Genomic DNA, 25647 nt, shown 5'->3' on the forward strand with positions numbered 1-25647 from the left:
GTAGTGGCGGTTGTGTTTGGTTGGCGTTAAGGGCTGTTTTTGAATATAAATTCTTATCTTGCCGATTTTCGTGCTTTGCTTTTTGTGCTCTACCCTGGAACTGTACTGGACTGGATGGGAGCGATGGCGGTCGTAGGTGGTCACGAATAAACAGATATGGGTATGCAAGCTACACCCTGGCACTGCGACATGGTGATCCCGGGCAATGTAGTGTGGTGTGGTGTGGGTGTTTGTGATATATTGCACACAGCATCGATGTTCCATGGTTTCAAGAGCACTGTTCGACTAGTGGTTTTGTAACATCGCTTAGTGGGGTTGGGTGTGTGTTGTGTTTTACCTGGTTCACGGACCCTCACTCGCACCGCTACTATGGATCAGGGTGAAACTGTTGCTGTGTCTGATGATACCAATATAGCTCCGGACGTATCTGCATATGGTGACACAGCTTTTATAAGACTATTTATAAAATATGCTTGACAGAAAATATTGATCCCAATTGTAGAAACTTGACGAATGAATCACTCACTCAAACCATATAGCTAGAGTCAATGATTCAAACCGTTGATTAAACCACGTAAACCAAGCGATAATCCGGACCATTTAACGAATAACCACTCAGACAAAGCCAAACCAAGCCATACCATGATTCAAACCACCTCATTTCACCCACACCGTGATATATAACCTTAGCACTTCACGAGCTACTACATGTAGAGTAGCTAGAAAACGTAACACCGAGACAATCATTGTTCATGTTAAAAGCTCACATCTACGCATCCGCACGCATGTCCTAATACTTCTCCAGGACTTTTGTGTATGTATATGATACCCATGCGCTTCCCTCAATACCCAAATGGCCCTGGTTTTATAAGCTTTGGCCGGCCCATGTTCTGGTTATTCTCCTAATTCTCACAAACTTTATAGAGCCTATAGTGCTTAATTTTGAAGTTATTCGTGTAGGGGACGTGGTAAATACGCCAAGGACACCCAAGAGCCACCGGCCAACTGGCTCGAACTAGAGCCACTAGGAGTGCTGGTTTTAGCTTAGGGAAAGAGACGATACATGGATGTCCTGGTTAAAAACATACGAGTCAGACACACAAACACAAGAGCTCTAGTAGAAAAAGCCAAAGCCCCAGTGTGCGGTAGAAGCGCAGGAGAGCCGAGGAAGAGTCAAACCCATAAGATTGGGGCTAGCTGGACGCTTACGAGCAGTAGAAGACTGCACAGGGGGCCAGCACGCGGGCAAAGAGCTAAAAGGGAGTCCAGAGTACATACATGTACCTAAATCCAGCGTTTCCCCGGATAAGCTCTTCACTGTATTAAACACCTCGCGCGGGATAGAGAAGAATAACTACATACATGTATGTTGTATGCATATATGATGAAGAGCCACCTCTTTACATAAGATGCTCAAATCCCCTAAAAGCTAGGCCACACCAAAAATAACACCGACCTAAGAAGGAAGACACCGACTCCTGCGTCGTCATGAACGATAGCACGGCGGTGTTGCGCAAATGTTCGAGGTGGTGATTAGTGACCGCATCACGGGTTATCACTCGGCAACACGGTTGTCAAGATATTTGGCTTTTCAAATGATGTCAAACAGGCACAGGAGGTTGAACGGGTGATCTGTCATTCCGAGACCTGTCCTTGTCATGTCGAAGACAGCTGTCCGATCCGTGACTATATAGCTACATGTAGTCAGTTTCTTCGTCGAGATCAGAATTAAGCCACTTAGCTGCCTCACACTCGTCCTGTTCTGTCCTGTCCTCGTCCTGTCTCGTCCTCTATTGTCTTGTCCTCTTCTGTATTGTCCTCGTTTGACTTAATAAATTTTTTGGGGTATTTGGCTTTTCAAACGATGTCGACACCTATTACTGCCATATCGATACTTGTTACATCCGTGACTATATAAATAGTTGAACTCCTTTTCGATAAACGAACCAAATTACTTAACCACCTCTTTCTACTTAAGTACTTTTTCAACAGACATGGCGATATGGGCAAGTGGCCTAGCTGCAAATGGGTTCCTAGCTTGGCTTCGTGATTATTATTATTATTACCTTTCTACGCTTTATACTGGCTTGTTTTTATGCCCCTGCTAACTATGGGGGGATCTATCAAAACATGGTCCTTTTCTCTATTAACAGGTTGCGGTGTTGACATTGTGTGTCCAGGTCTATTCCTCTCATTAGCAGCTTCGCCCAAAGGAACGATAGGAGAAACTCACATAGCTCCCCAACACCAACACCATGACTGCCATGCCCACCAGCACGCTCACCCCCGCATAGACATACGCATGCCCCCTCCTCAACCCTCTCACCTCCACCACAAACGTACTAACCGTCGTCAAACACCCACAGAACCCATCCCCCACGCCCCTCACCACACCACACACCACCTCTCCACCCGCAACCCTATACCTCCCCACGCCCACCCCTGCCAGCACCGCCGTCCCCACAACATTCACCGCAAACGTCCCCAGCGGGAACGTCTTCATAACAGGATTCACCCACCGACCCACCAAGAACCGCGTCGCCGTCCCAACAGGCGCAAACACACACGCATACAACGCGACCTCCCGCCACCTCGGCACAAAAGCGCACAGCAACGCCGCACCCACCCAACACACCGCTGCCAGCGGCACTGCCGCCCAGTCCGCCCGCCGTGGCAGCGGCGGCCATGGCAACGCCCGCGCAAACATGGCGAGCTGCGCGCCGACCTGCAGCCCACTGAAGGAGAGCGAGAGCGTGGCGATCAAGTAGCCCAGTGCGGCGAGGAGGTTGTAGCCGCGCGTGGGGCGGCCGTCGTGTGCTGGGAGCGTGTTGGAGAGGTTGGTGAACACGCCGAGGAGGAAGCTAGAGAAGCTGGTGAGGCTGCCGCAGAAGCCAGTTGTGAGGCCAATGTAGAGTGGGAGTGAGGGGTTGTGGTGGCGCGAGAGGCGCTGGGCCTCGACAAGGAGGCCCATGATTGCGCTGCCGGTGAAGTTGGCCCAGATGACGCCGCCGACGAGGGGCGCGCCGGGGTAGGTAGTGAGGGCGGTGAGGCCCAGGCGCGCGAGGGTGCCGAGGATGGAGAAGACGGTGAGCCAGCTGAAGGTGTAGAGGAGCTGTAGGGGCTGCGGGGCGGGCTTCTCGGCGAGGGGTGGGGTTGGGGACGGGGACGGGGACGGGGACGGGGACGAGGATGGGTGGGATTGCTGCTGGAGGACTGGGGCGGCGGTGGCGGTGGTGTTCTGGCCGGTGGACGAGTTGGGCTGGCGGGGGGCGTCCTCGAGGTGGGGGGCAGCGGATGTCCCAGGTAGGATGGGAGCGGGCGCGGCGACGTCGTCTTGGCCGGTGGTGAGGGTGTTGGGGGACATTTGTGAAGGTTACTAGATACCTAGGTGTTTCTGGTGCTCCCCAATTGAGTACTGTATGCTAGCTAGAGTGGCAGCGGCATTGAGTGGATTTTCGATAGGCGTGTGTTTAGAATATTTAGGAACTACAATTGCAGGCATTGTGTACATAGAGGAACAAACAGGTGCCGAGAAGCCGCGATAAGTAAACAGGTTGTGGGGGGATGTCTAGGGTAGATCTATCGGGGTTTGTGGTGGGACTCTGATCTGTACCAGGACTGGTACAAGTACAAGTATTACCTATGCTCCAATTCGCCCCATCAAGCCCTCCACAGCCGAGAGAGCTGCGATAAGTGTGTGCTCGCCAATCAGCGGGAGATAGCCGATAAGGGGAGCTCGTCGCGGTCGGGGAGGGAGGGGAGGGGCAGCCAGCCAACAAAGAGAGCTGCTGTCCCACCCAGGTGACCTCGTGTAGGTACATACAAGTAGAGCAAGTAGAGCGAGAGACAGAGCTGCAGAACAGACAGAGACAGGCAGAAGAGAAGAGTACTTAGCTCCCCACAGCTCGACCTTCAACCTCAACCTCAACCTCAACCTCACCTCCCTTCTCCCTCACTTACCTCCACTCCATCCATCCATCCATCCATCCATCCATCCATCCATCCATCCATCCATCCACCATCAACCCCAATTCCATCCACCATCAACCCAACCCCATCCACCACCAACCCCACCACACACAACCCACACACAACCCACACACAATGGCCGCCCTCCCCGCCAACGTGCACATCTCCACACACCCCTGCCTGCTCGCCAAGCTCTCGCAGGTCCGCAGCGCCTCCACAACGCCAAAGGAGACCAAGCAGCTCATCCACGAGATCTCGCTCCTCCTCGCCGCCGACGCCCTCGCCCGCGTCCTCACCGCCGTCCCCGCAGGCACCACAGACGTGACCCCGCTCGGCGCATCGTTCGACGTCCAGACGTGCGCGCCCGCGAGTGTTACGCTCGTGCCTGTGCTGAGGAGTGGGTTGGGCATGCTTGAAGGTGTGTATTCAACCTTTACCTACCCTACCCTTACTATCTAGATACACATACACATACACACAGAGAGAGATAGAGACAGCCAGCTAACAAACCCACCAACACCACAGCATTCGAAACCCTCCTCCCCTTCCCAGTCCCCGTCCACCACCTCGGCCTCTTCCGCGAAAAAACCACCCTCCAGCCCGTCGAGTACTACAACAACCTGCCCACGCGCGTCGCCGCCGCCGACGGCGATGGCGCGCGGCCATGCGACATCGCCATCATCCTCGACCCCGTCATTGCCACGGGCGGCACGGCCGAGGCGGCCATCCAGACGCTCCGGGAGTGGGGCGTCAAGAGGATCCTCGTCGTCTCGGTGCTGGGGTCGGTGGAGGGCGTGACGAGGGCTGCCACGGAGGGCGGCGGCGACGATGTCCAGGTTGTGGTTGGCGCTGTGGATAGTGAGTTGGGCGGGAAGAATGGGGGGATGATTGTGCCGGGGTGAGTTTGCGTCTTTTTTGTGTTTTGTTTTTGGGTTGGGTTGTGGGAGGGTGTGCTAATTGCTAATTGTGTGGTAGGATTGGGGATATCGGTGATCGTTTGTTCTTGACGATTGGGAAATAGAGCTAGACGTGATGGGATCGATCGATGGTCGAGGCGTCGGCGGCGGCGGCGGCGGCGGCGGCGTTGGGAACAGCGGGTTGTTTGTTTCTAAAGAAGGTTCTTTTTGCGTTCTGGTTTAGTTTAGTTAGGGGGGATGTCATACCATTCGTGGCCAATTGCTTGTTTGTGGTTGTGGTTGTGGTTGTGGTTGGCTTTTTCTTGTGTGCGCTGTAAAATGTCGAGGATGCAATAATGATTGTCTCGGTGTTGTTGCGTTTTATTTCTTTTTCTAAGTTATATATATATCATGGTGTGAATGAAATGAAATGGTGTGTGGTTTGAAGTATTGGTTTGGTTTGGTTTGAGTGGTTTGAGTGGTTTGGTTTTTGAGTTAAATGGTTCGGATCATTGCTTTGGTTTGGTTTACGTGAATTATTGGGTGGTTTGGATCATTGACTCTATAGTTTGAGTTGATATATTGATACATGTACTTCAAGTACGGTACATCCGATACCAATACTACATGTATCTGTCAACTATATTTTATAAATATATGTAGTCCTGCAAAAGCTATATCACTACTCGTCTATTGATAGCGTTTCCGAACACGACTGCTATTACATGCCCATACAAAAAAGCCCTTTTTGTATGTCATGCAATATTGGTCGTGCTCGGAAACGTCATGAAATCGGCAGTACATTCAGATACGTCTGTAGCTACATTGGTATTCAGATCAGACACAACAGTTGCACCCCCACAGTAGCAGTGCGAGTGAGGGTCTGTGGACCAGATAAAACACAACACAACACAACACAGCGCACAACGCACTACATAGGCGATGTTATTTACAAAACCACTAGGTATTTGTAGTCAAATAGTGCTCTTTCTCGCAACTATGGAACTGGGACATCGGTGCTGTGTGCAATAGGTATATTGCAAACACCATGCCGCATCACTACACTACTAGTACTACTCTACCCCATGCGTATGGAGATCTCAACACAACACACCCATATGTATGTAGACATGCAAACAAGGAACCATAGACTGTAAACCCTTTTTATTTTCAGACTTAGGGGAAGCATGACTAGCTGTTCAGATCTGAAAGGCCAGTACTGTGCACATATGCTAGCTACTACTACTGTGAGGGAAGGGAAATATCCAGCAAACTATTTTCCCCCGGCCAGCTAGGTCCCCATGTGCCTTCCAATACTATTCAGGCCAATTACGAAGCCTCATCAGATTGGGATTGTGTCTCAGGCCTCCCGGATTATACCTATTCCCATTCCACTCATTAATAGTCACGACACAACTTTCTGGGGCGTGGATGGATAGCTCACTTCAATAGCTTCTCGATAAGATCGACATGTGTCATCAACATCCTCCTGCAGCAGTAACGCCTGCATCCGAGTTTGTCCATGGCCATACTGCCCACGCAAGTCACCCCTTATGTTAGCAAGAAGTGGGATGAGGATGGGGATGGTGGGGTGTAGTACGCTTCGATCTCGCCATCTTCGAGGAGCTGCAGGTATTGTTCCCAGAGGTCTCCGATCACCTGTGAGTGAGTGTTAGTTGGGGTTATTATGTAGTGGATGATGAGTGCTAGTGCATGAGAGGATCTTGTAATACCTTGCCGCAGGAGAAGCAACGAACTGGGATTATCATCTTTGAGATAGCGAGTGATGATGGTCGTGTGAGTGTGAGGAGATAAGTTGTTGGGGTGTGAAGTGAGAGGTGAGAGTGAGTGGGGATGATGGATGCTCGGGATATATGTATTTCCTTGTGCTACGGGAAAAGGTACTTGACAGATGCGGTAATCGTTTTTTAGAATTGCCTATGGGTACGTGCATTATGGTACGTACACCCAATAACTACAGTAGTGCGTTTTTGTTTGTGGGACGCCAGAAAGATACTAGACAGCAGGGGAAGTAAAGGATTTATTACATGTACTTGTATGTAAGTGCCAGATCTCAAATCTTAATACATGGCCCAAGTAGTAGCGCACACAATGAGGAAAGCGGAAAACGCGGTATTACAAATAATAAGAAAGTACATATATTCATAATCAAATTATAAAAAATGTATGATGAAACGATTCCTAGTCATGAGCAATCACTCGGTACCTCCTTACCCCTGTCGATGCGCCAAATATTGATCCCGCAGGCTATGGCAGGTGCCAAGAAAAAATTGAAGAAGGTAGAGTAACGTTTTATAAATTCCCTCAAAGCCCAGATAGTCATAAAATAAGAATTATTATAATTTTCTTAGTCAAATACAGAGAGTGAGCCTTTAGACAGCTGCAGTACTAGATTGATGTGCTCGTATGGGTACACGTTTATTGGACCACGCCCCGAATTTTGGTCTATTGGAATATGTCGGTGTGTATTTTGCCTACGTATGCGATACATGCATTCATCTTTATATAACCTCAAGTATGATTATCTCTCGTGCTACGTTTAACGCATACATACATGTTTATCAGTATACCACTTTATCTATCGTGTCCACCAGTTGTTTTGCAAAGGATCATGACATTTGAAATAAAGAACAGGTGTTATCAAGGAAATTTTGCGCTTTCTTAGCGAACATGGAATAAATATAAACCCCTTCCCTTCCCCTCCCCTCCCTTTTTTTCAAAGAGCTTCCCTCTTTTCGTCGTCGAATGTTCAATAAACAATTTCCAAAAGGTACCATGCATATGATACAATCGAAGACGGTCAATAAAGTCTGCGTACAGACACAGAAATTCGAGAGCATTACATTGCTAGTGAAGAAGGCCGTAGCTACAACGAGCACTTTAGTCAGAATACCCCCTCCCCCCGTATTATAAGACGGAATTCGAGATTTTGATTCAAGGGACAGGTGAATATTGTTCTCTAAATACCATATTGATTTATACAAGTGAGAAACCTTGGGTCATTGAACTGCTGACCGCGCAACGGGTAACGACCTTGTGGAAAACCGTGTTTGCGGAGAATCGGCGGGCGGACAGTTACATAGTATGTATAGGTCGAAATCCTATAATCCATATTTATAACAAAATTCGCCCAATCATTTTACACTCCTCTCTTCCATACCCACCCACAAATATCAACCACTAGCAAATCAACTGCTAACCCAAAACTCCTCTGAATCCCGCCGATTCTTCTCTTTATCCCTAAGCCCCACCAGCCAACAAACAACAATCACAATGTTCAAACTACTCCCGCTCCTTCTCCTTGCGGTCCTCCTCCTCTCATTTGTCGACTTCACTGGCGCGGTCATCGAGGGCAACACCATCTGCGAAACCACCAATGGCTCCCCCCTCACCGAAAAGCTATTTGGCATCACTCGTTGGGGCAGGGGCGAAGGTTTTACCTGCAAGCAGAGTTCTAACGGCGCCAACGGTCGCCCTGGATGCACCTTATGCGGACAGCTTAACAACGGCAGTCTCAAAGTCTCCATCTGCGGAGTGAAGGGCTCTAGCTACGGCGTCGAGCAAGTGAAGGACGCGTTGAGAAATCTGATGAGAGACTGCACCAGAGCCTCCGGCGCGCGCAGAACTCTAAAGACTGGTGGAAAGTGGAGGGACAAGGGGGGCGAGTTCATGATCCTCGTACACCTCTAAAAATACATGTATGTTTGTATCAGCCACTACATACATGTAGGTAGTCCTCGCCCTCATGCATGTCCCTACTTCAATTTGTCTAGTGGGCCTAGAGATCAGAACTACGAATAAATAAAGCTAGCTTTTAAATGTAATTTTTTGTGTTCGTGTAACCTTCTTTTTTTAAAAAAATACATGTATGTATGTACATGCAGTTAGGGTTGGTAAATTAGGGTTAATTACATGTACACAGCAAATCACTCGTTAAAACCAACTCTTCTCATCAATTCTCTCTTTCCCAACAAGCTTGATCAACCAATAAACAAACAAATACCATCCTCTTCCCTCAAGAAGCTCCATCGAGTAATAAACAAGTAAAATCATCAACCAACAAACAAAGAATCAGAATGTTCAAGCTCCTCCCGCTCCTCCTCCTCGCAGTCCTCCTACTCTCTTTCACTGGCTTCACTGCTGCCATCCGCGACATCACTCCTCCTATCGAAGGCAACACCATCTGCGAAACTAGCAGCGGCTCCCCCCTCACCTTTGAGCTGAGGGAGCTCATTAGGACCGGCCCCGGTTTCGAAGTTTTGTGCGTTCAGAAGAAACCCAACGATGCTAACGGTCGTCCTGGATGTACCTGGTGCGGGGGGTTGGCCGGCGGTAATCTCAAGATCTCTATCTGCGGAGTGAAGGGCTCTCTATTCAACTTCAATGAAGTTAAGCAGATGTTGAAAAAGTTGGTGGATGAATGCACCAAAAGTTACGGCATATTCAGAATTCGGAAGACTGGTGGGATGTGGAGGGACAAGGGGGGGAAGTTCACGGTCCTCGCACACCTCTGAATGATGTTTACTGGGCTCCAGGGTAGTCTCGTTTCCAATTCCGCACCTCAACTCAACTGGGCTTGGGGGTAGAGACTGTGGATCAAAAAGAGTTAACTTTCAAATTCAAATTTTTTTTTGTGTCTTTACTGTGTAGCTAAACGCTAAGGATTGTAGTTTGGGTTGGTCGCAGAGTCAATTGAATGTTAAACCCAATTTCCTTTCATGATAAATACCATTTTATTTTCTCTCTTCCCAGTAAAGTAAACCCCACCAACCAACGAATAAATAAAATTATCGGCCAACAAACAAGAATCACCAACCCACGACCAATTACAATGTTCAAACTCCTCCCGCTCCTCATTCTCGCGATCCTTCTCTCCTTCACCGGCCCTGCTGCCGCCATCGTTGGCAATGTCATCTGCGAAACCAGCAACGGCTCCCCCTACACCTCCTGGCTGATGTACGTCGTTAATGTCGGCCCCCGCGGCCCCGGCCTCTGTATCCAAGACAATCCCGACGTTAACGGCCGTCCCGGGTGTACCCTTTGCGTCAATCACGGCAAGGGTTATCTCAAGATTTCCATCTGCGGGCGGAGAGGTTCTCAGTACACCTACGCCGACATTCAGGAGTCCTTGAAAAAGCTGGTGGGCGAATGCACCAGAACCTTCGCTGGAAATGGGAAAACTGGTGGGAAGTTTGTTGGTCAAGGGGGGCAGGCTACAATCTTCGTGCACCTCTAGAGGGCTCCAGGGTAGTCTCGTTTCCAGGCCCGCACTCCAATTCACCTGGGCTTGGGGATCGAGACTGTAGATAAAAAATAGTTGATTTTCAAATTTAAATTTTCTGTTTTTGTGTCTTTACTGTGTAGCTAAACGCTAAGGATTGTAGTTTGGGTTGGTCGCAGAGTCAATTGAATGTTAAACCCGATTTCCTTTCATGATAAATACCATTTTATTTTCTCTCTTCCCAGTAAAGTAAACCCCACCAACCAACGAATAAATAAAATTATCGGCCAACAAACAAGAATCACAAACCCACGAACAATTACAATGTTCAAACTCCTCTCACTCCTCATTCTCGCGATCCTTCTCTCCTTCACTGGCTTCGCTGCTGCCATCGAGGGTGATACCATCTGCGAAACCACCTCCGGCTCCCCCCTGACCTCCGAGTTAATGATCGTCACTCATCTTGGCCCCAGCGGTGCTATTGCGTGCCACCAGAAATCTAATCCCTCCCACGGTAGTGGATGTACCTTATGCGGAGGTGTTTTCGGTGGCGGTCTCAGAGTCTCCATCTGCGGAGTGAAGGGCTCCAAATACAGCTTCGGGCAGGTAAAGCTGGCAGTGGCAAACCTAGCGGCCGATTGCACCAGAAACTTTGGCACAGTCCAGAGAACTGGTGGGAGGTGGAGAGAAAAGAAGCGCGAGTTCAGCATCCTCATACACCTCTAAACAGGGTTTACTGGGCTCTAGGGTAGTCTCGTTTTTAGGCCCGCATTTCAACTCACCTGGACCTTGATATCGAGACTGTAGGTGCATAAGGCTAAATTTGAAACTTTTACTGTTTTTTCTTGTACCTGTGCTTGTACCTGTGCAAATTTTCTTCCTTTCCAGTGTAGTCCATGCTCGAGTGATAGTTCATGATTCCAAATTTACAAGAGAAATTTTGCACACAAACGCGCCGACAGCACGCTAATAAGCATCCCAACCCTGCATAAGGAAGCATCAATTGACCTAAATGACTCTCGTCTTAAGATAACCCAATTTCTAGGACGAGGCTTACAACTGTTCATGACGAAAAATACGAGCAGCAGTAATCCCAATCAAATAGCGCGGTATGCGGCAGAATGCTGTCAATGCATGTACATTTCAATCATCTTAAAAGAAAAAAGCTTCGAACAGTAAAAAAAAAAAAAAAAAAAAAAAAAAAAGGCTAGTCATGTTGTATTCTGTCATGTGTTCAGACCACGTACTCTACACAAAACAAAAATTCCTCTAGCCCCGCCATTTTCTTCCCTCCCACTTTCTTCCCTTCCCACTTTCCATCTAGCTTGTAATATCCTTCTTCCTACCCATATCCACACGCTACTTCTTCTCCTCTGCCCAAGCACGTGCCTCCACGAGCTTCTTCTCTCCTCCTCAGTCAAGTCCTTCGCCGGTGGTAACTCAAATTCAATCTCAAGGCTCGGAGCTCCCGGAGTAGTGAATACATTGATAGTGGCGGTCTGATCGGCGGTGGATGGTTTGTCTTCCACAGTCTTGGTTGGGAGAGGAATGATCTTGACTGGAACGATGGCGTTGGCCCGATTGCGGCGGAGGTGAATGCATCCCAACTTTGAGAGAGCACTACCGCCTGGAGACAAGGGGATAGCAGTAGATGGAGACCCGGGGGCACTATCAGTCATTACGAGGTATGTTGGTAATTGATGTCAGAGATGATGGTTCTAGAGATGTATAGTGGTATCTCGTTGGCGGTATTCGAGGAAGGACTGTGACTCGGTAACTCGCGGCTTCGATGTGTGGAGTGGTAAGAGTATGTGGAGGGGTAAGAGATGGTGGAGGGTAAGAGATGGTGGAGGGTAAGAGATGTGTGAGGTCGTTGATTGCAGAACCCAGAAGTCACACACCTTAGTATGTCCGCACCCCACACTACCAGAAATGCATGCATTTACTACTTTCCATCAACCCTATCCTCCCCGCGCTACCCCTCGGTCTATCCATATATCCAGTAACTACAGCATGTTCATGTTTGGTATCTTAGCTACAAGGATTACTAACGTTATCACAAAACTGCAGGTAAAGATTGATTTCCCACTCTCGGTCACTACAACCTACTCACAGTGGTATTCTGTATATACCTCTTATTCCAACGATGCATGCTTATCGAACTCATGTTAAAGTTTTACGTTACTTCCTTTAGAATCCAAACCACACCACAGAACACCATTATCCTCAAAGTGACGCACACGTGACTATACAAGAACAAACAGTAAGGTAGCTTGTGCAAAGATTAGCCAATATGAGTTCCTATACCAAGTTACTAGCATAACAGCAGTACGAGAAATGATGGCAGGTCCTTAAACTTTTATCCAGTGAATGGCGTCATGACACTAGCAAGTATAGGACGGGAAAGCAGTGAGGGGAAGAATCTCAAGATCCGGCCATATTAGATGCCTATCACATCAAAGATTCCTCCGCCATAATCAAGGTCTCGAGATGAACAATGAACTCTGCAGATCTGGTTTCTAACCATTGGACGCATCGAGTGATATTTCATGACTGAAATTATCTCCAACGTGAAGACACGACTAAGGAAACCCGTACAACCAGACGATTAGTATTCACTCCTTAGTCATAATCCCAAGAATGATGGTCCCGAACTTTGTCGGTAAACTTTCTGTTTAATTGTTTCAAATTGACTGGAACGGTCACGTCACAATCTGCTGTCACTCCAGGCAACCTGCCCAATTATCATCTCCCGCTCTCTCGCTAACCTCCACTTCACCACTTCACTTCGATCTCAAGCCGCAGGTGACCACCGACTTCTCGCCACTGCTATTTTAATCTTCTTCGCCGCAATCTTCTTCGTCAACCTCCTTACCTCTGCCGACGCCGCACTCTTCGCCACCCCCAGCTCCAGCACCACCCTGGTAACTCTCTCCAGCTCCTTCTCCAATCTTTTACCCTCATCTGTATTATCCTTAACGTAGCTATTAATCTTTATTCTCAACGCAGCCTCCTCCTCAGACTTCTTGACATACTCCGACCACAGCTCAGCTATCACATGGTTCTGCTTGTCGCGCTGGTCTTCGTAGGTCTTGAGCTTTACCTTCAAGTGGATTAGACGTGCTTCTTTAACAGATGGGGTGAGTGACATGGACGACATTTTCAAATACGCGGAGTGGGTTGTGTGGATCAAATAAGGCGGCAGACCGCAGGGCACCCTTTTTAAAGGGCCAGATCTTGGGGGAAGGGACTGGTTGAATCTAGGAAACCATCGATCTGGATTCAAGGTTCTAACTGGAGGGGTGCATACAAGTACAACTGCGTAGAGTTGTTGAATTCCATCTCCGGCCCTAATTGGACGAGAGCCAATATCAAGTTTCTAACTAATAGTAAAAATGGTTTTCAACTGACTAATAACTAGTTCCACAATTGGCAACGAAGGGGGGGGTAATGACATAAGCACCGGCTTTTTGTCATCTATCCCCGCCTGCATGCAGCTGCGGGCATGATCGTCTCAAGCCTGATAATGATTTTCCCGGCCAAGGACGAATAGGGATCATTACCAGCAGCTGCTATTAATTACGCACTTCCCGCGCTCCCTCCCTGTTTCAATGAACGGCTCAATGCCGAACACCATCGCGATTTGATACATAACTCATCGGGAACCTGCATGTTTCATGTGAGGTTATATTCCCGCGAAACTATCATTCCCGGATCGGCGCATTCTTTCATTAATTCAGCCTACGCACATCACATCTCACTCAGCGGATCAATAGAGGATGTTAAGTAGTATGTATGTAATCTAAATGCATCGCAAAAAGCAGGGTCCTGCTTCTAGTCTATACATACATGTAGGTATAGTATAATATTATTTATACAACATGTCTATAGTGGGATAAGAGGTAATATGCAGCTACAGACGATTACACAGCGGGCCCTGGTACTACTACTTCCCTTCCTGGGACTTCTTCAAAAGATAATCCAAAAACAACCTTCCATCACCAAACACTTGAGTAGTCATCGCCATATTCTGCATCCACCTCGGGATAGAACCTTTTGCATCGCTCTATGGTGGGGATAGTAGGCGTTAGTTGATTTAATATCGAGGCATCCGCGGGTAGAAGGTAACTTACGCATAGAGCCAAGAGTATTTCTACTCCGCCTTCTTCAAGTTCGTGGACATAATCCACCGACACATATTGGCCAAGAACTGCGGATTCAGACCTCACACTGCCCTCTAACGGCATGGAGACAACAATGAACGAGCGCAGTCCGTTCTCGGAGTCTGGTAGGTCGTGAGAAATAACGGTTTCCAAGAACTCCCTTGCAGAGAACGCTTGGACGTGCAGCAACTTGTGTACATCTAGTTTAGTCGCCCCCCATTAGTTAGTTAGTAATCCCAAACACTACTACATGTAATATTGATACCAAACAAAGAAACCGAACATACCTTCCAACCGTATCTTCAGGCCCTCAAAGTATTCTGTCGCAGTCACCTCCATTATATCCTCAGGCTTACACAAATACTCCAACTCTGCCTTGTTCTTCTCCTCAGCTAAGCTCTTCCTCACAACCTCATAGGGCACCCCTGGCGCGACCGTCACCCTACTCGTCCAGCGCTCCTTATTGTGTGTCGCGCTGTAAACCTTGATATCCGCGTCAGACTTTGCCAGGGCCCACTTGACGTCGACCGTTGTTTCCGCTGTGTGCTCGCGGGAGTTTGGGATCGTGCGGACAAAGTCCAATCCGTCCCGTATCAGCCCCGGAAGGCTTTCCGCCGTAAAGACGGACCGCGGGAGCTGCTTCAGGGATAAGTTTAGAGTTGTTGACGACATCTTTTTTGACGTGGTGTGATTTGGAATTGTGTGGGGTGGGGGACGGACGGACGGACTGGGGGGGGGAACTAAGGACTTTTTGATTGATACGTTAGGGATGGGATGGGATGTGGATGTAAATTCTTTTTTTTCTTTTCTCGGAGGGTTGTGAAGCCCAGGGAGGTGCCAGTGTCTGGGTACAGGGTATCTATGTTGTACCGATACCCGCAAGGCTACCTATTCTGCTCAGAGCGGGTATATTCGTAGAAAGGGGTCGCTGGTGCTGTACTTCTATGTAGGTAGAGAGTACATACACAGCTACCTCCTACGTTGCAGTTGTTCTTGCTGTTAGTTGTTGCATACTGTAGCGCGCACGGACCAAGGGGCAACTGGGGGTTGGGCTGCGTTGGGTCGGGTTGTTGGTTGTCGGTCGCTGTGCTACCGCATGATGTTCTGCTCGACGCGGGCATTAATTCGGATTTCGGAAAACCAGCCCTCTCAACAACACTGCTAGTAGGGTAGGGTCTAGTTTGGGTCATTTGAGAAGAGCATAATCCACTATGCAAGGAGGAGGATCAGAGCAAGAAATGAAACTCCCGTATTGGAGGGGTGGTTGGGGTAGTGGTGGTTGTAATGGTGGTGGTGCTGGTTGTAGTGGCTATCAGTATTCTTACTTGGGGGGCTATTTGCTCGATTCCCGGAGAAATTCCAATCTTCCAAGGTAAGGTAAGGGTGGCTAGAGGGTATTGTGTGAGTGTCTCTTTGTCTCTCTCTCTCTCTCTCATGATCGGCTTGTCGGCTCTTGGGAGATATTTGCCGCGTGATAGGTAGGCAACTAGTAGGGCAAGCAGAGAGAGAGTGCTCTACATACTCTACCCAACTAGTAACTTACCTACATACTTGTATGTAGAGTGCTATGCAGTGAATACTCTGCTGTAAGTATTTTATTCTACATATGTAGAGCTTGTACATGAACTTACACCCTGTATCAGAATTCAGATGGACCATTTCCCCAGCAAAAAGGAAACCGCACATATGCATATGTTGACATGTAGTCTGTACGCATCTACATGCTCCTAAGGGGTTAAGTGGTGAGTTGGCAAAGTAGTGGGTGAGTGATGTGCTGTGAAGTGACAGGGTCTGAAACAGTGCACGTGCACACCTACAACTGAAACTCGTCACGCTGCAGCTGAGAGGATCTGGTTACTGCGTAACTTATGGCATAAGTGTGGCTGTTCCTGCTGGTCACGCTCGTTGACTTTGAGATATCTGGACGTCGGATCGGGTCAATGAGGGATATTAAACCCATTCCATGCCGGTCCCAACCTTTGCAAGTTACCCCCTCTTTACGAGGAATTATACTTTACACCTCTTCGTCCTCTATCAACGATATCTTAGTTCAACACAGGTACCATCCACACATACTTTGAGATCACTCCTGCCTACCTGATATGCACGTAACGAATAATTACCCAAACCCACCAATGGATCGAATTCCTCTCCCACATCCCGGGAAAGTGCCTAAAAATGCATATGCACGGATTGAATTAGGCAGACATCTAGAAGGAAATCTTCTTTTTCTCCAGAACCTTCCCTTTAGTCTCACCGTCATATTCTAAAGGCTTGATAATATGATATGCAGCAGCAGCAAAGCAACTCAACTCGAAACACATGTTCCCAAGTACGGTAAAAATGCATGACCCTGATGATTCTTTAACATCTTAATGTGCACCTCTCATAGGCCATATCTCGAGGCCTAGGCCTTTATCACCAGACCCCAGCTCCTGTAAAAGCCTTAGGCCAGCCGGAAGATTAATAGCATACATACCAACGAATATACTTACCCGGAAGCTAGATCTGCCATCTCCTAGCTATTTATTTATGTAGCTAACCCCACCATATTTTGACCCCTCCCCCCCTCCCTTCGCTCCCCCTCCAAAAACGTGGCCCCCAGAAAATCCCGCAGTGGTGGTTCGCCCGCCTGAAACGTACCCGGGAGAGAGGCAGAGGAGGGTGCAGCAAGGATCGGCTGGAGGACAGTCGTTATTTCACTTCAACTCTAAATGTTACATAGAATTGATTCCGTAATCGTTGGGTAGATATAATACACTCAGTCAATTATATTGTATGATATAACCTGGGGAAATATAAAGGTCTGGGGTTTGGACAGAGTGGCACCTCCACGATACTCAGTCACTTTAATTAGTGTATGCCGGCGCAGCAACTTTAACCCTAAAAGCTGATACACTCCGCAGTGGGGTGTCTTGGGAACCAGTCCGATTGGGAGGAAACATCTGCTGCGCCGTGATAGCTTTGCGGCGGTGTTACTGCAATTCAATGATGGACGGGGCACAATTTCAAAGTTACTCGAAGCCAGCTGCTATGTAAATCCAGCCTTTCCAATTTGCAGTCCACAGCAAGCGCTGAGATGCGGATTTTGAGCCTGACCGTGACCGTTCGATCATCTGCCAGTTTGCTGCTGAATTGGCATTCAGATCGAGCCCAGCTCAACAATTCGCGATAAGAGCAGAAAAAAAGAAAGGAAAACAAGGTTATCTGTCTTTCTATCGTAAACCGTTCTGATACAAATAGGTAGTTTTGACTCACGAGTGACGAAGGACAGAGGTTTTTGAAGTTCGTAATGTGCCATCACCTTTAGAACGACACTGGGATCAATTATGACAACACCAATGCTGAGTGGCGACTTATTTTGTACTAGCAGGGAGGTAGACCTGTAATAATTGAGGATTCTTGAGGGAATTAGATATTGGTGATGGCTCTGTTCTATTTGGGCGCGAATGAAGAAGGCATGAATAAATAATGAAAGGGAGAAGAATGCACCTCCGAGTTGCACGTTGAGTGCTAGGGTTGGGTGCATGTGGCCCTTGCTGGATATCTGTTCTCAAAAGAACCGGCAATGAAGTTTAAAATCACAGGCTACGTAGCTTCAACTTTGTTTATCTCGATATCGAGAATGTCTTTTATGCTTTATGCCAAGCTTTATATTGAACGAGTGATTTCTCATGATCACAACCCCAACCCTCTCTTTGCCCCACACCAACACCACCTTACTTAGGCACTTCACGATCACCGCACCCACTACCCGATTTTCCCCTACACCCTGATCCTCCTTCCCAGCAGTGGCTTCAGTGGGTCCGGCTCCAGAAGCCCTCCACGGCCTTCCAAGACAAACGGGGCCTCCAAAACAACCATGTAAAAGGCTCAAAGCCGCCGTTTGACCCCGCAACTAAACTCAAAGGCTCGTCCCGGTAAATCAGGAACACCCCGCAAAAAACCAGCAACCAGGATTATTTGGGGGGTAGGAAAAGGGAAAAAGAAAAAGAAAAGAGGAAACGACCAGTTGTTTGGATTGGTGTAATAAGCGGCGGGCTAGCTCTTCATGTCGGTAGGTACCCTATATATGCTCAAATATAGATTCCTACATAAAACGGACCGAAGACTCCGGGTATGTAGAGTAGCAGAAGTAATGAAATACCGAACGTGTCACAAACAGGGTTTTTCCTATACCCGGGTTTGCGCCGAAACATAAGAGACTTTTCTGTCGGTTTTATTTTGTTTTGCTTGCTTGCTTTGCTTGCCTGCCTAGCGCTGTCTATCATAACTCACGGCTGTGTAACACGATGAGTTATTGCACTCTATCTACTTATCATCATTATGTAGGGAGAAAAAAAAAACCTGGGACGAAGCCCGCACAGCGAGTGACGCTTTAAATGAGAAGGAAAAAAGTCACGTTTTGCACCTCATCCGCTTTGCGGGGTTATGTTCAGACCTCTGAAGATGGAAGCGGGGCAAAAAAGCAAATCTATAGACGCGAAATGGAGAGACACTCCCGGGATCGATCGAGCGGAGGAGAAGTGAGGTAAAGTAAGGTGGTACCGTAAAGTAAGGTAGAAAGAGAAGAAGACGAGAGCCGGAAGCAAAAGTGAGGTGGGAAAAACAAAAAACCTAGATATTTCCGCCTCCGCCAATGCATATTCGATTGTTGGGAACCGTGCACACAGGAAGTTGTTGAGTGGACAAAACAGAAAAATAAGGGAGGGTGGAAGCGGAAAAACAAAGGTTGGAGGTGTGCGTGTGGTCTCTGTTAAGGGAGACGAAAGATGATAAATGTGCCATCATAAGTTCATCATCCCCCAAGGCTAGAGGGAGGGAGGGAAACAAAAAACAAAATAAGCCATCGTGTAAGTAATTATAAACGCTTCATTATAGGTGCGCTTTCCTCGGGGTGGTGGAGGGGCAACAGCTTGAAGAGAGGCCATCTAACTTTGATTGACAAAGCCATATCATTTGACCTCCTGCAAAAATGCCTCCTTCGCCGAGAGATTGATTTCCTCAACTGAGCCACAGAGGGACGACGACAACGCTGATCAACGCACTGACAGATACAGATACACCACGAGGGCGCCCAAAAAAGCCAATGAGGCGAACTTGGAACTCTGCAGCAGCTCCTGCTGGTTCTTGCTTTTCGCGAATAGCTTCCTCTCGACGTATGTGATTACAAAAGCCCAGCTGTAACAAGCTCCCCACATCCATACAGCTACAGCTACCGGGCTAGCTATGACCTACCACGGTCTTGAATCCAATCCTTTAATTTCGAGCTGAAGGTTCCATTTCCAACCCCGCCAGATTCGCGAGCTCACGCCCGTCGCATCCCCCCCGTCCGATCAAGACTAGCCAAACCACAGTGGAGCCCCTCCGTACCTCCTACATACCACTGTGTATTTTGATTTTGCGGGGGTGGGGGATGGATGGGACGGTGAGGGGAGTGACTAGGAGGTGTCACACGCCCGTCTTCGCGTTCGCGATCACGGTATGTACGAGTACGTACCGTTGGTTTAGCTACTCTAAGTAGAGTACATCCTAGGGTCGCTCACCCCGCAAAAACACCCCACATCCACCCACCGTTCACACGACCGACGACAACAACAAAACGTAAAAGTCACGATGTAACGAACGGACGGGGAAATGTGCGCTGTCCGTCCGACACGAACCTCCCCACGGCCCCAAGAGCGGAGGCTCTCCGGAATATCCATGAACCTAGGGGAAAAAAGCACCCTGAGCTGCCCGCCGCCTGCCTACAAGCGAGCGGCACCATCCACGTGCATCTATTGGACAATGGCTCCAATAGCAACAACAACAACAGAAAGGGCAAGACAGTGAGGAGGTTTCCTCGATCTCGAGGTGCCTGTCTGTCATGAATCTATGCCAGATCCTTGCTGTAAATGCAGTATAGCTCTACTCTTGAGCTAGCAGTAACCAACCTTTTAAAGTGACAAGGTGACAGGCAGATGAGAGCTACGAATGTATGTACGAAGTATGTACCGTTCACAGTACATATGTAGACTATCTGCTCTACACTACCGTCCCCCTCGCTTCCTCGATTCTATTATCATAGAGTAAGAAGTTGGTTTAGTTATGTATGTAGTTGAAGACATTCCCGCCGCATGTATCTACCCACGAAGAGGGTTCGAGGCGAACTGCATGTCATGTCATTGTGACAATTTACCTTCACTCCCCATATGTGCTTATTTCACTTTACGTCACCACTCAGCAACTGACAGGTCAACTTTATTTTGTTCGTTCAACTTGGCCCCACGACAGTAACGGAAAGCAGCAGTGAACAGCGGTAAGGCCGCAAGCGGATCTCAGTGAGGGTAACCAGTGCTGGAATTATCAAATAGATACAAAAAAAAAGCAACAGACTTAAAAGCACAATTCTGGCAGCCCTACTCGAAAATTCCGAGCTATTTCCCTTCTCCCGCTAGGGCTGCAAGTAAACCCCCACGTACGTTTTCTTCTTTTCGTTCAAGATATAAAAGAAACAATGTCCCCACATGAAATAGTACTAAAGGCAATACGGTTCGTGATTTTCAAGTGAAAAAGGCAAAGCAGAAGGTCATAAATAATAAATAGTAAGACGAAAGTTAATACCACTACTAAAACTAATAGTTACGTTATGGTGATAAGAGTAAAAAAGTAAGAAGCGAAAGAAAAAAAGAAGAGAAGAAAGAGAAGAAAGAGAAGAAGAAGAAACATCAATAAAAAGATTTTAGACGCACACACGTCAAAAACGGCTGTCCAGAGCCCTTTCCAAGCGTTTTTTGTATAAGAAAGGGAAAGAAAAAAAAAGACAGCAAAGCAAACCGACCCATCCATGTTCCCCGATAAACCCACCCAAATCTTTCAACGCAATAAAGCAGACCTGTACCCAAAGCCCCCCCTGATTGCCTGCGCGCGCAAGAAAAGACGAAATCCACTACCAAATAACCATATGAGATGCAAAAAATTCAAAGAAACATTAACTCAAAAAACGAAAAACGCTCAATCCATGCTAAAACTCAATAGACTGTGAACCGAGCCAGATACGCCATGGTAAAAACGAGACAGTGAGGAAGGGGACTATCCTCAAAACAAAAAACAGATATTCACAGAAATGAATAAGGGGAGGGGTGAAATCAAACCAATTAAGGAAAAAGTCTGAAAATGAAGAAAAAAACCAATAAACAGAAAGATGAAGAGAGAAAAGGCGTTGATATATGCGAAACAGAAAGCAAAGATTCATCACAGTCGTAAAGTATTAGGCTCACACATAAACAGAATAAACGGAAAAATAATCGCAATCTTGTGTCTTCCTTTTTCCAAAGGATAACTATTCGAGTTCACTCTCCATTTCGTCTTCTGCCTCAGGCGTGGGCGAAGAAGAGGAAGACATGGTCATTCCCATGTCGTCACCCAGAGCGAGCGTGTGAGAGTGAACTTTGAAGGATTCGCCAAGCAATTTGGTAATACTGCGTTTCGTCAGTGAACATATCCTTACTAAAACTAGAACAAGGTAATTGTGACTCACCCCCAAACAACAACTTCATCAACCATGCCTCCCCAGACCATAGCAACAGCAGCACTCAGCCTCGATCCGTACAACTCAACTGAATCATCATCAAACAGATCCCTCACTTTAGTCAACATCGCCTGTTCCTCCTCGGTAGGTGGCTGAACCTCACTCTCCTCTTCGAGTCTGTACAACCACAAGCTCAGGATCAACATGAGTTCGAACCCACAAAGCGGATGCTCTACGCTCCAGTTTAGGGCAGAGGTTCTCGCGACCCAGCGGATACCCATCAACGCTGGTATCTGGAAACACTCAAAACACTGTTGAATAACCCTCGTCATGGCATCCGATCTGGGTATCGAATGAGCTGCAGAAGTCATTGCTTGAGCGACATCATTAGGGTTGTGGAAGCGAAGTGCTTCCTGGACGGAAACAAGGTCAACCTCAAGCCTTGCGATGGTACAGCGGTACATAGCCATGGCGTTAAAGACCAGAGGGTGACCTTTTTGAGGAGCGGTCAAGGGAACGATCATAGTCTCGGGTGTGCAATAATCTAAAGCTCTTTGCCAGGTATCTAGCGCGACGCGGAGCTTTTCACGATATTCAGACACAACCGAGTCAAGGATCTCGGGACTTCTTTTAACGCCCCAAACCTCGATGAACAGAGCATTGATCATAATGCGTGCAGCAAAAGCGCTGTACTGAAGAGGCTCCCCTCTGAAAAGACGCGAATGAGCTTCTTTAAAAGTGGGGAGTGAAGCGTTGACGAGGTGTTCCCGCCAGCTGTGATCATCAAAACCATCCATATTCCACAAGGTTTCAGAGCAAGGCAATGGAAGCGAATCAAACTCATTATAAGTAATCGCAGGGAGGTGGTTGTATGTCAATGTGAGAAGACCAAAGAAGACGTATACAGCAAAGTATGTTCGCTTGCTGCCCTCTTCCTCAATCCACTCTTCACGAGTAGGCAACTCATCCCCACGCTGCTCAGTCCTCAGTTGCAATTCATACCTGCCACCGGCAACCATCTATACAAGTTATTAGAATCGCCGCCTTTACAATCATGGAACAGAGGAACTTACATTTGCAAGGAGGTTCTTGATGGAACAGGTCCATTCCAATCCCTTTGCGTCACCACTCCAGCTTGCGAACACCATGTTGAGCAATAAGGTCTGGGTAGTCCATAACGGGCAGTTACGCGAGTTATATTCTTGGTTTCGGTGAAGGAAGTTGTTTACCAACACCTTCGCAGACAGATGCAGTGTATAACTAAAGAGCGGTTAGATTTTAAATTGGGCCTGGACTGCAGGCGTTGGGAGGTCAACTTACGCTTGTTCTTTCTCGAATGTGTACAAAGCACCAATAGACAATACGGCCAACAACAAAGGCGGTGCAACCTTTCCTGGGCTAAATGATGCTGGGTGGAGGAATGGGAAATGGTGATGGAAGAGATTGAAATAGGCAGAAAGATATCTGTTCAAGGCACTTTTACTCGGCAAACGGAACTTGTCAAGCACAGCGCGATCGACATCGATTTCACGAATGTTATCTAGCACCATGTTTCTGTCATGGTCTGAGTCTACTGATGGAGGGGTTGGTGGGGGGGTAGTCTGTGATGAAGCACTGACACCACACGGATTTACGGGTGATGGAGGGCCCGTGAACCAAGGATTCGGAGAAGCGTATGAAGTTGGCGTCACAGTCGAGCCTCCTCGCGAAGGATCAGCGGAGAGAGATCGTTCCATGGTGTTGCGGTAAGAAGGCGGCTGTAAGCTGTTTGAGCTCCATGTCATTCCCGACTCATGCGAGGAAGACTGAGAACTTGACATATACTGGCTTCTTGGGGGTTCTGGTCCTGTGGTCGACGAAGGAGTAGGAGGGTCCCAGGTGGACATGTTTTGAACCGGAATTACACCAGGCGCATATGGCACAGAGGGATCGAACACAGATTCGGGGTTTGAAGACATTGAACGTCTTGATTTCTCTTGCAATAGCATTTCCTGCTCATCTATCGCTGCCGCTGCAGTTGCAGCATGATGAAGCTCAGTCATCAAAGCCGCAGCTGTCTCCAAATCTACCATCCCATCACTACTTGCTTCTAGCTGCTCGATGGCAGCTTGTTCAATGGTGATAGCTGGTTTTGATGGTGCTGATGTAGCATTCTTTGTAGATCTTCTCTTCACTTCACTGTGCAGTGGAACACCGCCATCCTTAGCATGAACTGTCCTGTCGTGTCGCAGTAACAGATCTCTCCTGACGAAGGTGCTTCGGCACTTTAAGCACTTGAAAGGTCGCTCCTTTGTATCTACAGAAATAGCGCGCGACCAGTCAGCAAGCAAAAATAAAGACGCGCTCTCCCAGTGTGAATTCCTTACGTGATCTCTCATGTCTGCTCCTGTGCTCTGACCTGCTGAACGCTCTTGAACAGTATGCGCATTTGTATTTTCGTTCCTGTACAAGCGCCGCCTTTTTTGTAGGTTGGCTCTGGGCCGCCGGTGTTGAAATGACCTCGTGCATTATGTTGTTATTGTGTGTATAGGACGACTACTAAAGCAATGAAAGCTTTATAGAATCGATGTTGAAATCGTTCGGGGGGGGGGGGGGATGTATATATTATAGGGATTGTTGAATTCCGAGAAGGGTCTTTAAGACTGTATTCGGCTTCCTTTCATTGACCAGCTCTGATGGTATGGGGGGGGGGGGGTGTTATGTTAACGAAGGTGTGTGTCCGAGGGTGAAGGACTGTTGCTGGTGATGATGGATGAGGATGAAGGGGCAGAGGCGAGGGGCAACGGGGACTATGTATATTAGAGGGAAGGCGACAGACGTCGTATGGGCGGCGGGGTAGTGAGAGGGAGCGAAAGACAAAACGAAGGGTAGGTGGGATTTTTGAAAGAGAGGAGGGGCATGGAAGAAAGGGGGGGGGGAGGGGAGGTATAGAAGGAGGGAGAGAGGAAGGTAGATAGATGGAGGGGCGAGTAGGAAAAGTGCAGAGTCTGCTGCGAGGACGACGAGCAGTACAATTAAAAAAATATCAAATTAGGACTGGGGCAGTTGGAGGGGGCCGCGGACGAGGGATTGCGGGGGGGGGGGGGGAGCAAATGGAGGGACAGGAGGGGGGTGAAGGTGGAGGGCTATCAAGCTAGGAGGCGAGAGCGAAAGGGGTTGGGGCTGTCGCTGGTCTTGCTGGTTACTTGCTGCTGCTGCTGCTTCTGCTGTGTTGGGCAGCTTTGGACTCGAGTACGCTGTGTTCTGTCTGGAGAGGGAGGAGCAGCACTCGGATGACCGAGGTGTAAGTGAAGTCTGTGGGTGAGGCGAAGGAGCGGAAGAGCGCCAGAGGGCGAAGGGGGAGTAATGGATGGTTGGGAGGTGTTAAGGAGGGAAACCCGAGGGATCTGGATGGGTGGATGCTTGAATTACTCCACAGTCACTACGGGTAACATGTGGTGACCGCTCTACATCGTCACATAAATGGTTCCGTCCCGAAAATAATGACCAACAGTACACACCCAGAGTAAGCTAGGTAAGCTAAAGCTTTGATGCACCTCCACCATGGAACAGAACAGCCCCTCCCATCAACCCCTCCATGGTGTGTGGAAAGGGTGGAACTCAGGCTAGCTGTAGCTAGAGTAACACCTCTGCTGACTGACTTACTTGGCCCTGGAGGCGGCATTACGATACTCTACTCCTACACCCTCCACCCCAGAAAATGGACAAAAACAACAACCTTTCAACTCCCACATCCACCACCCAACCTTCCCCTGCTCACACTTGTCTGGCAGATGTGGATGGGTAACTCATGCTGGCTGGTGTGAGTGTGAGTGCGAGAGTGTGTGGCTGTTGCCGTGGCCGCTTTTGTTTTAACAGCAGGCATTT

General features: G+C 48.2%; 9 protein-coding genes across 9 annotated transcripts; 5 read left to right on the forward strand and 4 right to left on the reverse strand.

The window, feature by feature from the left end:
* Window positions 1–4104: 4104 nt before the first annotated feature.
* Window positions 4105–4990, forward strand: LAJ45_09729 (uncharacterized protein; the record flags this gene model as incomplete). The annotated part of the gene is made up of 3 exons (XM_046119268.1): window positions 4105–4387; window positions 4495–4867; window positions 4945–4990. 3 exons carry the CDS (start codon window positions 4105–4107, stop codon window positions 4988–4990), a joined length of 702 nt encoding a protein of 233 aa, XP_045967590.1.
* A 3169-nt stretch (window positions 4991–8159) lies between these two features.
* LAJ45_09730 (uncharacterized protein) lies at window positions 8160–8576 on the forward strand (the record flags this gene model as incomplete). The annotated part of the gene is made up of 1 exon (XM_046119269.1): window positions 8160–8576. The coding sequence occupies one exon, from the start codon at window positions 8160–8162 to the stop codon at window positions 8574–8576; it is 417 nt and encodes a 138-aa protein (XP_045967591.1).
* A 386-nt stretch (window positions 8577–8962) lies between these two features.
* On the forward strand, window positions 8963–9400 carry LAJ45_09731 (uncharacterized protein; the record flags this gene model as incomplete). The annotated part of the gene is made up of 1 exon (XM_046119270.1): window positions 8963–9400. The coding sequence occupies one exon, from the start codon at window positions 8963–8965 to the stop codon at window positions 9398–9400; it is 438 nt and encodes a 145-aa protein (XP_045967592.1).
* A 317-nt stretch (window positions 9401–9717) lies between these two features.
* LAJ45_09732 (uncharacterized protein) lies at window positions 9718–10122 on the forward strand (the record flags this gene model as incomplete). The annotated part of the gene is made up of 1 exon (XM_046119271.1): window positions 9718–10122. One exon carries the CDS (start codon window positions 9718–9720, stop codon window positions 10120–10122), a length of 405 nt encoding a protein of 134 aa, XP_045967593.1.
* Window positions 10123–10431: 309 nt separating this feature from the next.
* Window positions 10432–10833, forward strand: LAJ45_09733 (uncharacterized protein; the record flags this gene model as incomplete). The annotated part of the gene is made up of 1 exon (XM_046119272.1): window positions 10432–10833. One exon carries the CDS (start codon window positions 10432–10434, stop codon window positions 10831–10833), a length of 402 nt encoding a protein of 133 aa, XP_045967594.1.
* A 500-nt stretch (window positions 10834–11333) lies between these two features.
* LAJ45_09734 (uncharacterized protein) lies at window positions 11334–11786 on the reverse strand (the record flags this gene model as incomplete). Its single annotated transcript, XM_046119273.1, has 1 exon — window positions 11334–11786. The coding sequence occupies one exon, from the start codon at window positions 11784–11786 to the stop codon at window positions 11334–11336; it is 453 nt and encodes a 150-aa protein (XP_045967595.1).
* A 1115-nt stretch (window positions 11787–12901) lies between these two features.
* LAJ45_09735 (uncharacterized protein) lies at window positions 12902–13267 on the reverse strand (the record flags this gene model as incomplete). Its single annotated transcript, XM_046119274.1, has 1 exon — window positions 12902–13267. One exon carries the CDS (start codon window positions 13265–13267, stop codon window positions 12902–12904), a length of 366 nt encoding a protein of 121 aa, XP_045967596.1.
* Window positions 13268–14053: 786 nt separating this feature from the next.
* LAJ45_09736 (uncharacterized protein) lies at window positions 14054–14942 on the reverse strand (the record flags this gene model as incomplete). Its single annotated transcript, XM_046119275.1, has 3 exons — window positions 14054–14173; window positions 14241–14470; window positions 14558–14942. The coding sequence occupies 3 exons, from the start codon at window positions 14940–14942 to the stop codon at window positions 14054–14056; spliced, it is 735 nt and encodes a 244-aa protein (XP_045967597.1).
* A 6649-nt stretch (window positions 14943–21591) lies between these two features.
* On the reverse strand, window positions 21592–24288 carry LAJ45_09737 (uncharacterized protein; the record flags this gene model as incomplete). The annotated part of the gene is made up of 5 exons (XM_046119276.1): window positions 21592–21730; window positions 21790–22799; window positions 22854–23040; window positions 23101–24076; window positions 24147–24288. The coding sequence occupies 5 exons, from the start codon at window positions 24286–24288 to the stop codon at window positions 21592–21594; spliced, it is 2454 nt and encodes an 817-aa protein (XP_045967598.1).
* Window positions 24289–25647: the final 1359 nt, after the last annotated feature.

The sequence above is a fragment of the Morchella importuna genome, assembly GCF_003444635.1.
Source record: "Morchella importuna strain M04M26 chromosome Unknown Morimp01GS038, whole genome shotgun sequence".
In the NCBI taxonomy this organism is placed as follows: Eukaryota; Fungi; Ascomycota; class Pezizomycetes; order Pezizales; family Morchellaceae; genus Morchella; species Morchella importuna.